General features: G+C 21.9%; 3 protein-coding genes across 3 annotated transcripts; all 3 read left to right on the top strand.

Annotated features, from left to right (window-relative positions):
- Nucleotides 1-2,393: 2,393 nt before the first annotated feature.
- PBANKA_0300300 (BIR protein) lies at nt 2,394-3,539 on the top strand (the record flags this gene model as incomplete). The annotated part of the gene is made up of 3 exons (XM_034565852.1): nt 2,394-2,408; nt 2,515-3,351; nt 3,453-3,539. 3 exons carry the CDS (start codon nt 2,394-2,396, stop codon nt 3,537-3,539), a joined length of 939 nt encoding a protein of 312 aa, XP_034419889.1.
- A 2,683-nt stretch (nt 3,540-6,222) lies between these two features.
- Nucleotides 6,223-7,403, top strand: PBANKA_0300200 (BIR protein; the record flags this gene model as incomplete). The annotated part of the gene is made up of 3 exons (XM_034565841.1): nt 6,223-6,237; nt 6,363-7,229; nt 7,332-7,403. 3 exons carry the CDS (start codon nt 6,223-6,225, stop codon nt 7,401-7,403), a joined length of 954 nt encoding a protein of 317 aa, XP_034419888.1.
- A 2,049-nt stretch (nt 7,404-9,452) lies between these two features.
- PBANKA_0300100 (BIR protein) lies at nt 9,453-12,209 on the top strand (the record flags this gene model as incomplete). The annotated part of the gene is made up of 3 exons (XM_034565829.1): nt 9,453-9,479; nt 9,601-11,673; nt 11,784-12,209. 3 exons carry the CDS (start codon nt 9,453-9,455, stop codon nt 12,207-12,209), a joined length of 2,526 nt encoding a protein of 841 aa, XP_034419887.1.
- Nucleotides 12,210-12,447: the final 238 nt, after the last annotated feature.

Below are 12,447 nucleotides of genomic sequence, written 5' to 3'. Positions count from 1 at the left end.
GTCAAAATATCTACCCCTAAAGGGTACTGCCATTAATATGAAAGGGCCATATAACATTTTTTCATAAGTTATAATATATATAATTGAGCGTTAATATCGATTTAATGTGATTAAAATAAAATATCTATATTGTATATATTAATATAGATATTTGCTATATCATAATTATTTATTATATAAAGCTTGTTAATCTGTGGTTATATTAATTATGTATAACATAATATATTTCTATATTTGATGAAAATTTTATTTAGTAAAATTTATAATATGTATCATATTTATTTTGATTTAAACTGTGTTATCCAAATGAACTGTAATAGTAGATATTCATAAAATATAGATGCATGGATTATCGATCGTGAATCGATAGTACAACATTATATATAAAATATTATTATGGTTCTAACGTTTTTTGTAATACATAAAAAATTGAACTATATATACAATATTTTTGAAGTTTTAATTGTAGTTACTATTCTCTTTTTGTATTCCCTTTACATTTGTATTAAAATTAATTAGTATTAATAGAAGTTGCTTTATACGCTTTAATTTATTTATTTATCATAAAGGTATAATAATAGATTAATCACTATTAATTTTTAAATTTTATATGTTGAGGTATAAATAAATTATATTTTAAAATAGTTAAAAAATAGAATACAAGTATATTAATAAAATTGCATATCATATTTGGTTCTAATAATTATAAATAATAAGATAAATATGACTAGAATTATTATTATATATCTATACATATAAACTAGTAAAATGTTTTAATAATAACTAATATTAGAATATTGTTTTATTCTGGAAACTTCATATAATTAAATATTAATATTATCGAAAAGGCAAATAATAATTAATTTAATTTGAACTAATATTATTTTTATTAGGTTATCATATATAAATTAATAAATATATTGTTTTACGAGGTAGTATATATGTTCTAAAATGGTATACTTTAAACAATGTAATACGGAAATATTATACTTTGATTCAAAATGTTAATATGAATCGAGTTAATTATTCCGTTGCACTATACAGTGATATATTAGCAAAATCATAATAGTAATAACAATAGATAAAGTATTAAATACGAACAAATCATTAAATTAATTTGATTATAACACATTGATATATATTATTAAACTTGTAATAAGTTTAAAATTATATACACAAAACATCAAATGAAATATTATAGACTTTAACTAAGTATACCTTTAATGTGATAATATTAAAACTAACATTACCAAGCAAAATAATAATTCTATAGTTTACTTAAAAATATAGTTTATTATAAAACATGTAGTACAATATTATTTATTAAAATTAAAAAGCAAACTATATATTTAGAAAAATAATAGCTCTAATTTATTTTTAATGTATACATTAATTGAAAGTTTTAATGGTAGAAAATATAAAATATAATTAAACTATGTAGAATAAGTAGATTTTATATGGGTACATATTTGTCTTAAAAAATAATACTTCCCTTATCTCTCCTATCTAAAATGTAAATATAACAATTTAATTACGCATAGTTTTTTATTATACTTTAAAATTTGCTTCAATACTTATTTATGTGTTATATATTTAATATTTACTAAGTATTATTTTAAAAAAAATGTGCATTCAAAGACTTATTTAAGGTTATAAATACAGTTTCAGTGCTAATTCTCGTTTTAAACCGTGGAAAAGATGTGCAAAACATATTATAAAATCACCCAATAAGGAATATTTCTAAATTTAAGTATATAGGAATAAAGATAAAGTTATTGATTTATTAAAATGAATTATGAATTTACTCATATTAATTAAAAGTAATATTAGAATTATGTAATTTGCATAGAAAATGGAACATTCAACTTAATTTGCAAATGTTACAGTTTTAATAAAATATTGGTATATAGTATTAGAAATAACTATATAAATATTTAATATAATTTAAAAAATGAATATTTATATACTTTTAAAGATTATAGTAATAATATAATTTTTTATATGTTTGCAGCATTTAAGTTTCAGGATATTGTTTATGTTCTATATTAAAGCATGTGTATAAGAAGATATATTTTAAATTCATTATAAAAGTATATTCATTTTTATAATAATGCTCATATGAGTGTTATTAAGTATACCAATTTATGCAAAATTGTATTATATATATACATGATAAAACATTTATAAACACCCCCAAAACAAGATAATTTATCTAACTACCATAAAAGTATATATTGTTCCATATTAATTTTAAATTTATATTAAGAATAATAAAAATAATTTTATTTACAGAAAGTTGCTGTATATAGGGTTAAATAATTGTATTACCTATTTTAGTATATATATAATATGATATACCCTTAACTTAGAAACTATAAATTATATTCATCATAATGGATGATACTCTAGTATGTACATTTTTTTATATTATATTTCCTATAATCTTCATTAATTTTTATTTTAATATCATTTTCTTAATACATATTTTATCATTTTTTTTAAATGGTTTCTTAGTGTCAAAACTTTGATGTTTTGAGGATGCATTTACCGGTTAAATTAGGCGGAACCGCAAAATTTGAACTAAAAAATATTAGTGATTTCCAAAATTATTGCCCTAATGATAACTGCGATACTGAACTTGAAAAAATTACGATTGGATTTTTATGGTTACTTGGACAATATTTTACTAAATACCCAAACAAAGATTGTAATGTAAATGATATTAAACCGTTTTTTCTATATATTATTTTATGGTTAAGTCACAAATTAAATCAAATCACAGACCAAAATTTCACCAAAATAAACGATTTTTATACTAATCATGTAATCAATAATGATAAATATAGTAATTTTATAAATGATTCCAATAGATATACAAATCTTAATGAATTCATAAATGGACAAAAAGATTTTTTTAATATTAATATTAAAGATATGTCTAAATTTTATGATGCATCCAAATTAATATGTAGTATGCATGATAAAGTTGCAAGGAATAAACATGAAAACCTGTCAAATGATGCGAATGGTTTTGTTAACAAATATGCAGCCCTTAACAATGACTGTAATATTAATGGTACCGTACGTAGTAAAATATTTAATGTTTTATCAACTGATTATAATAATTTAAAAACTAAATGTAGAAATATTTCATCTCTTCCAAATATAAAAACAACACAAAATGCTACAAAAAGTCCTGAACAAGCTTCTGCAAGTATTTCTGTAACTAATTCTGAACAAAATTCTGCACACAAATCTAGAGTTACATCAAGTTCGCCGATAGGGAACAAATTATTTACAGTTTTATCGGTATTTGGTGCAATAGCATTTTTTTTAGGAATTTCGTATAAGGTAAATAATAAGGAATTAAAAAATATTATATTTAAATATTATTTTCATTAAATATTTGCAAACGTTAACAAAAAATAATGTGTTTACCAATTTTATGTTAGTATTCGTTATTTGGATTTCGGAAACGAGCTCAAAAACAATATTTAAGAGAAAAAATAAAAAATATAAAGAAGAGAATGAATCATTAATATATGATTCGACGAGAGTGATTATTTCAGGAATACTGATAATGATTTATATACTTTAAGAAACTATCTATTGGGAAGTAATTTTTGACTATAATTTTGCATAATTTTTATATAGTTTTTATGTTGTAGGACCCATATTGGGGTTAGGGTTAAATGTTATATTGTATTTAATTATTTATAATTTGAACACTAATTAAATATATATACTATACCCGTATGCTTAATCTAGAGCTGAATTCCAAATATGCAACCAAAAAGGGGACATTGTCATTAATATGAAAGGGATCACATATCTTATTTTTCATAAAGTATAATATATACAATTGTGTGCTCATTCCGATTTTATATGATTAAAATAAAATATATGTATTGCGTATATTAATATAGATATTGATTATATATGAATTCATATTATTCTATATGATAATTGTCTATTATATAAGCCTTGATAACCCAGAGCTATATTGAATTATGCATATCATAATATGTTTTTTTATTTGATGAAAATTTTATTTAATAAAACTTATGATTTATATCATATTTATTTTGATTTAAACTGTGTTATCCAACTGAACTGTAATGATATATATTCATAAAATATAGATGCATGGAATATCGATCGAGAATCGACAATACAACATTATCTATAAAAGATGTTTTATACATCTAATATTTTTAGTAATACATAAAAAATACACTATATATATGTGTATAATAAATTTATAAATTATAAATATATATAATACTCACTTTTTTCATATAAATAATTTACATTTATGTTAAAATTATAATTTATATTGATATAAATAGTTCTCTATATATTAATTTATTTACTATAAAGGTATAATAATATATTAATCACTATTAGTTTTTAAACATTATATTTTTGAGGTATATATAATTGGAAATATATATTTAAAATAGTTAAAAAATAAAATATAAATATATTAATAAAATTTAATGTTATATTTTGCTATAATATTTATAAACAACCTGGTATGTAAAATTAACGTCGTTGTTCTAATATATATAATACTGTATCAATGACTAAAACCGAAATATGTTAAATTTGTGAAATATATACAATTATATATTAATGCAAAGTATATATAAAAAGTATGTAATAATTAATTTAATTTGAACTAATAATATTTTTATTAGGTTATTATATATATAAAAACTCTAAATTTATAATTTAAATATATTGTTATTACGAAATGATATGTTCTAAAATGTTATACTTTAAAACAATGAAACAAGGAAAAATACTAATTGGATTAAGTATTTCTCTTGAATGAATTAATTATCTCATTTTAGTATATTGTGATATACCAGCAGCATCATAATAGTAATAAAAATATATAAACGTATTAAATACGAACAAATATATTATGTTTATTTGATACACTATGTGGGTATAAATTCATTATATATATTATTAAACTTGTAATAAGAATAAAATTGTATGCACAAAAAATCAAATGAAATATTATAACCTTCAACGAAGTATGCCTTTAATGTGCTAATATTAAAACTAACATTACCAAGCAAACTAATATTAGTAATTCTATAGTTTACTTAAAAATATAGTTTATTATAAAACATGTAGTACAATATTATTTATTAAAATTTAAAAGCAAATTATATATTTAGAAAAGTAAAAATTCTAAGTTATTTTTAATTAATAATTTTAATATATACATGAATTGAAAGTTTTAATGGTAGAAAATATAAAACACAATTAAACTATGTAGAATAATTAAATCTTATATGGCTACATTATTGTCTTAAAAAACATAATTCTCTTATATCTCCTCTCAAAGTGCAATATACCAACCTAATACATATAGTTTTCATCTTACTTTAAAATTTGCATCAATACTTATTTATATGTTATACATTTAATATTTACTAAGTATTATTAAAAAAATGCATTAAGAGTCTTATTTAAGCTTATAAATAATATTATAAATATGGTTTGAGTGCTAATTGCCGTTTTAAACCGTGGGAAAGATGTGCAAAATATACTATAAAATTATATAAGATATTTTTCTAAATTGAATTATATAGGAATAAAAATAATATTAAAATTATGTATATAAATTAAAAAAGGGAACAATGCAACTTATTTAATAACTGTTATAATTTTAGAAAAGTTTATATTATATATTATAAGAAACAAGTATATAAATATTTAAAATATATTAGAACAATATATTTATATACTTTAAGGATTATAGTAATAATATAATTTTAGAAAAAACTGTATTATATATTATAAGAAACAAGCATATAAAAATTTAATATATTCTTTTTCTATGTTCAAACTACTTTAAATTCATTATAATAGTATATTCATTTTTATATTAAAGTTATACAAGATGTTAGTAAGAATAGCATTTTTGTATAAAATTCATTATATATATATTTAATTAAAATTTATTAAGCAATCCTCTATTTAAGGTAATTTAGCTAATTATCATAAAAAGGAATAGAACGTTTCTTTAGTAATAATATTATTTTATTATTCCATATTAATTTATTATTAAAAAGTTATAATATATTTAACTACAAGCAGTTGTTATATATAGGGTTGAAGTGTTTGCGTCACATATTGTGAGCGATGTATATAAAACAGCACCATTCTACTCAATTTACAAATCAAAAATAAAATCCCATTATAATGAATGACAATATGGTATATGAATTTTTTAATACTAATAATTTCTTTTACATGTTTTGATATTGTATTACATATAACTATCATTAAACTTTATTTTAATAATGCACGTTTTTATTAATTGTTTTTAAATGTTTTCTTAGTGTAGAAGATTCTTGGTTGTAAGGAACTCGTTTCCCGATCAATTGAACCGTGAAGGAAAGTATTATTTTAATGATGATAAAAACTTCAATAAGTATTGTAATAATAATTGTGATGATGATCTTGATAAAATTAATGCTGGATGTTTATTGTTATTTAATGAATTATTTGGGAGTATTTATTCGTTTAACAATCATGCAAAAAATAACATCGATGCTGTTTATTACATTATTATATGGTTAAGTTATATGTTGAGCCTAAAATCACATAACAATATCACCAATCTAAATGATTTTTATAATCAATATATAAATAAAAATGAGAAGTATAAACAGTCTATAACTGGTGTTACGGAGTATAATAGTTATAAGGAAATCATAGATAAAAAAATGGATTTGTTGAATATGGATAATAATATTATATCTAAATTTTATGCTCCATTTAAATTATTATATGAAATGTATACAAATTTTGATGAAAACACGTCAAATTGCAAAACGTGTTCGGGAAATGCTTATCAATTTTTTGAAAAATATAAAGAGCTCAATGGAGATTCTAATAATAATGATAGCAGTCCATATAGAAAAATATTGTCTAGATTATCAACTGATTATAATAATTTAAAAAATAAATGTAAAGGTGTTAATGATAGCGATTTTCCAACCCTTCCAGAGATAAAAACAACAAAAAGTTCTGTAAAAAGTTCTGAACAAGCTGAAAAAATTTCTAAACAAACTGTACAAAAAATTATACAAAGTTCTGCACAATCTTCTGAAGTTACATCATCAAATTCGTCGATAGGAAACAAATTATTTACAGTTTTATCGATATTTGGTGCAATAGCATTTTTTTTAGGAATTTCTTATAAGGTAAATAATAAGGAATTAAAAAATATTATATTTAAATATTATTTTCATTAAATATTTGCAAACGTTAAAAAAAAAATCATATTTTTACCGTTTTTATGTTAGTATTCGTTATTTGGATTTCGGAAACGATCTCAAAAACAGAATTTAAGAGAAAATCAAAAAAATAAAGAATAAAACTTATCATTAATATATGATTCGAAAAATAGTGACTATTTCAGGAATAGTAATAATGATTAATATACGATAAGAAGCTGTCTATTGGGGAGTCATTTTTGCATAATTTGTATATAGTTTTTATGTTGTAGGTTAGGGTTAAATGTTATATTGTATTTAATTTTTTATAATTTGATAATATTTATTAGTTTAAGTATTTGTTTTAAATATGTATAGGATAAGTTGTAGTTTTTAAGATTTATATTAAGTCTAAATATGTAAGAGAAAAAATGAGGATGAAAATAAACGAATAAAGTAATATATTTTGATAAATTATAAGAATTGAATTTTGTGTTAATATAACTTAATGGTAATTGTGTTGAACTATGTCATTTTGTATTTTATTGCTAATTTTGGGTTAATGTTTTATGGAGAAATTGATAAAATATTGGAATTGACTTGGTCCTAGAAGAGAATTTCGATTTAAATAATTACAACGTTTAATATGAGAAACTGGATAGAAGGAGGGGAACTAGAAGAAAATAACTTTTTATGATTTCCTCCCTCAGAGACACCTGAACTGAATGATAAATGAAGTGATGTAGGAATCGAATTGAAGTATAAAGTACTATTTGGAGAAATATATTTAAAGAAAGTAAGCTACGTTAAAGACATATTTATTTTAATACCCATTATTTTAAGAATTAGTATAATATTTTAAAAATATTTGTCCACTGGAAAGTATTATATATTTTGGTGATTTTTATGTTAGTGTTTATGTTAATATTTATAAATTGAGTCGAATAGAAAATGGAATTATTAAATATATAGAAACATATAGAGGAAGAGAATACAAATTTTATTGATTATTATATAATTCTCCTTAATAGTTTTTTATATCTAAAAATAAATACGTTTTATTATAAAATATACAATACATAATATATATTTAGGTTATAAGTATAAATGTGTGGTTAAAATGGTAACCCATGTTATATTGGTTCTCAGATTAATACAATATTCCAACCAAAGTATGAATAAAATTTTAAAATTAAAGTTAATATATTTAGATTAAATTGTATGAAAACAATTATATTTATTTGCTTTAATGCTTAAAAAATATTTTTTAATCATTTATATACTAAATAATAAGAATGAAAATAAAATACACATTTTATATATACTAATTGCTATCCCCAAACAAATTTATGTTCATGATATATTTTAATTGTAACAGTTCAATTAAACCAATTTGTAAATTATGTTTTTTAATTTTAAAAATTAAATAAGATATGCACTCAAAACTATTCATTAATTTTATTTATATATAAAGTGTTAATATATAAACAAAGTTATTACACATTTTAAAATGGATCATTTACATATTGATTAAATGCAAATGCACAAAGTATATCATTTAATTAGAAAAAATAATATTAATTTATTTATTAAATATTATAATTTAAACAAAAAAATGTTTTCATTTATTGGCATAATATAAAAAGGTGTAATATTCCTCATTGAATAATAGCGTATATCAATATATGGAATTACATAATGAGATCCAAATCCATTTTTAACAACCATAGTAATAACATATTTCTTATTATTTATGTATTTATAGTAACATAAGTTTTGAAACTCATTTATTAAAAAAGTAGTGAATATAATTTTATTTTCATGTGTAAACCTATAATATAAATGTATTATTATATAAAGCAAATTCCATCTATTTTTGTTATGGCATTCCATGAATTTTTGTAATCGGGTTATTTAAAATATTATTTTAAAAAATTTTATTATGCATAAAATATATTATATATAGATATGATAAAAATGTTAGAGAAATAACCACTTAAGACAATTTAGCAATTGCTATAAACAAAAATTGAATACCTGTTTAATACTATTATTATTCCATGTTAATTCAAGCATTCAAACTAATAAGAATGTCTTTAATTACATATATTAATTATATAGAAATCTCAATTAATTAATTAATAACCTACTTTGTCTCAATACATATATTACATAAAAATAATATGATGACAAATTATCTTCCGATTAAAAATGGAATCCAACAAACTGCTTGAAGTGGTATATACATTTTTTAATAAAATGAATTTTCTTTTATTGTTTTGCATTGTTTATAAATTAACTTTAATTTCATAATATTTCATTAATACACATTTGATTAATTTTTATAATATGTTCTTAGTGTAATGCATTTGAAGGCATTGAGGAATATTTGCCTGATAATTTTTCTTTCGAGAAGAATCATACCGATACTGAAATATACAATGCTTATTGTCCTATTAGCAAGGAAACAGGGAAAGGAAAATGTGAAACTATCGGTCAAATAGTTAGCGCTGGTACTGTATTATTATTTAATTATATATTCTCTGAAGTTGATTGTGAAAATTTTGAAAATGGCGAATGTATCACTTATATTATGTTATGGTTAAGTAATAAAATGAAACTAATTACAAATGGGACCTACAGAAGCGTGTCAGATTTTTATACCACGTTTATAAAAGATGGTGATTTTTATGTTGATGATAATAATTATTATGAATATCTTGATAAAATCATTAAAAAAAAAAATATAATGGAAATTAAAATTGAAGAAATGCGTAAACTTTATGAGTTACTTAAAAATCTGTGTAATGGAATTATTAATTGTTCGAATGATTCTTCAGAATGCTCCGATTTTACAAAGTTTGCTATTAACTGGAATAATCTATACAATCAATTTGTTAATAAAACAACTAAGTATATTGAAGATAAGTATTATTGTGACGTATTGTTGACTTTAAAAAAAGCTTATGAGAAATTTAGCAATGGTAATAAAAACAAAGATAATCTTCAAGAAATTAATGATGAAATAAATTATTGTTATCAATCATGTAAAGAAGCAACTACCTCGTGGAGAATTACAAATGTGAGTTCCCAAGATGCATTGAATGGAATAGATCGAACTTTTAGTGACATTTTAAAAACAATTCCCTCTGAAGATAAAAAGAAATATCTGATACTGAAGAAATTTGTGAAAATTATAAAAAACATAACGATCAATAATAGTAGAATAGTGAAAAAAGAGAAAGAAAAAAAAGTAATTGCCAAAGCACCGAACAAGAAAAAACAGAGGAACAACTATTACGGATCAAGCCAAGGAGGAAAACAATCAGTTACAGGAGAACCATCACAAATTTCAGAAGATGAATCAGATTCAGAAGATGAATCAGATTTAGAAGGTGACGAAGAAGATAGTGAACAAACCGAACCGAAGAATAATTATCAAAACAACGAACAACAAAATACAGTGGATCAAGCATCAAACCAAAGTGATAACCCATCAGATTCAAAAGGTGCATTATTAACTTCAGGAAATGAACTAGAAAAAAGTGAAACCCCAAAAGAAGACTCTGAAGAACAAAAAAATAACAATTTACCAACGGAACCGAACAATCAAACAGTAGTTCAAGAAAAATCTGTTGCAGATTCAAAACTACAACCAGAATCACCACCACAACCACAACAAGAACAGCCACAACCGCAACCACAACAAGAACAGCCACATATAGAATCACAGGCAGAATCACTTCCAGAATTACAGTCAGAATCACAGGCAAATATAGAATCACAAGATAATGAGAATGCGATACAACCTGCATCTACACCAGAAAAATCATTGACGAAACATGAAACTGGATTTTTATATGGTTTATATAAAACGCATATTTCATCTTTTTATACAAACTTTACTGATTATGGAAATCGTTTATATGAAAGTGTATCAACTAGCTTAACAAAAGGTTATTCTGCATTTAATAATTTTTTTAATGATTTAATTAATCATCTAAATAAAGAAAATGATACATTACCATCAGTTGATAATAACATTCACCAAAAAGATTCGGGAAGTGATTTACCTCCATCTGATAGTCCATCAGAAACGCTCTTGTCTTCATCGATACAATCTAGTGACAATAAAGTTGAAGGTGAAAACCAAGAAAAAGAACCTGAAGGTAAAGACCAAATAAGTGAAACTGGAAGTAAAGATGAAGAACCAATACCAAGTTTAACTCCTAAAGAATCCCAAGAGGTTTTTATCAATATAAAATCTGATCAACAAATTGAACAACATCCTTCTAAAATCAAGGTAGATAAAATCAAGGTAGAAGAAGGCATATTTGAAATAGGATTTCCAGGTGTATTTAAAGGATACAAATTAGTTGCATATTCAGTTATAATTATTGCTATACCCATTATTTTAGCACTTATGTATAGGGTAATTAGAAAGAAAATTATTAAATAGAAAATTAAAAAATAGGTATTACTACATATTTTGTGTATGCATAAAAAACAAATAACTATATATTTTTCATAATTTTATGTTAGTATTTTTCATTTGGATGGAGAAAGGAATTGAAGAAAAAAAAAAGCATGAAAAAGGTTATAAATATGTTTGGTGTAAATGAAGCGACAAAAAGAGTTATAAACACAATTGATCGAAAAAAACAAGTGCAAATAATTATAAATTCATCTACTCTAAAAAAACAGGATAAAAAGTTTACAAATTCATCTACTCAAAAAAAGCAGGATGAAAAGCTTACAAATTCATCTACTCAAAAAAAGCAGAATAAAAAGCTTACAAATTCATCTACTCAAAAAAAGCAGACTAAACAGTTTATAAATTCCATTTATTGGGAACAATATCCATTATTAAATACACATAACCTTATGAATGCCGATTCTGCACCATTTATTATTTTATTTTTGTTTATTTTTTATGTTTATAAAAAAAAAGGGTATTCTTTAGAATAATAAATATAATTAATAGTTTTTGTTTTGTGTTCAGATTCTTTGGATCTGACTTTAAAATTCATTATAAGTAATTTGGCTTATATAAACAATTAAAAAGTGTATTTTGTGTAATATTATAATATGTGTATTTTATTAATCTATATAAAACAGTGTCGTATGATCAGGGTTCAGGGTTCAGGGTTTAGGGTTCAGGGTTTAGGGTTTAGGGTTCAGGGTTCAGGGTTCAGGGTTTAGGGTT

This window comes from Plasmodium berghei (assembly GCF_900002375.2).
Source record: "Plasmodium berghei ANKA genome assembly, chromosome: 3".
In the NCBI taxonomy this organism is placed as follows: Eukaryota; Apicomplexa; class Aconoidasida; order Haemosporida; family Plasmodiidae; genus Plasmodium; species Plasmodium berghei.
This window is presented reverse-complemented; position numbering and strand designations above follow the sequence as displayed.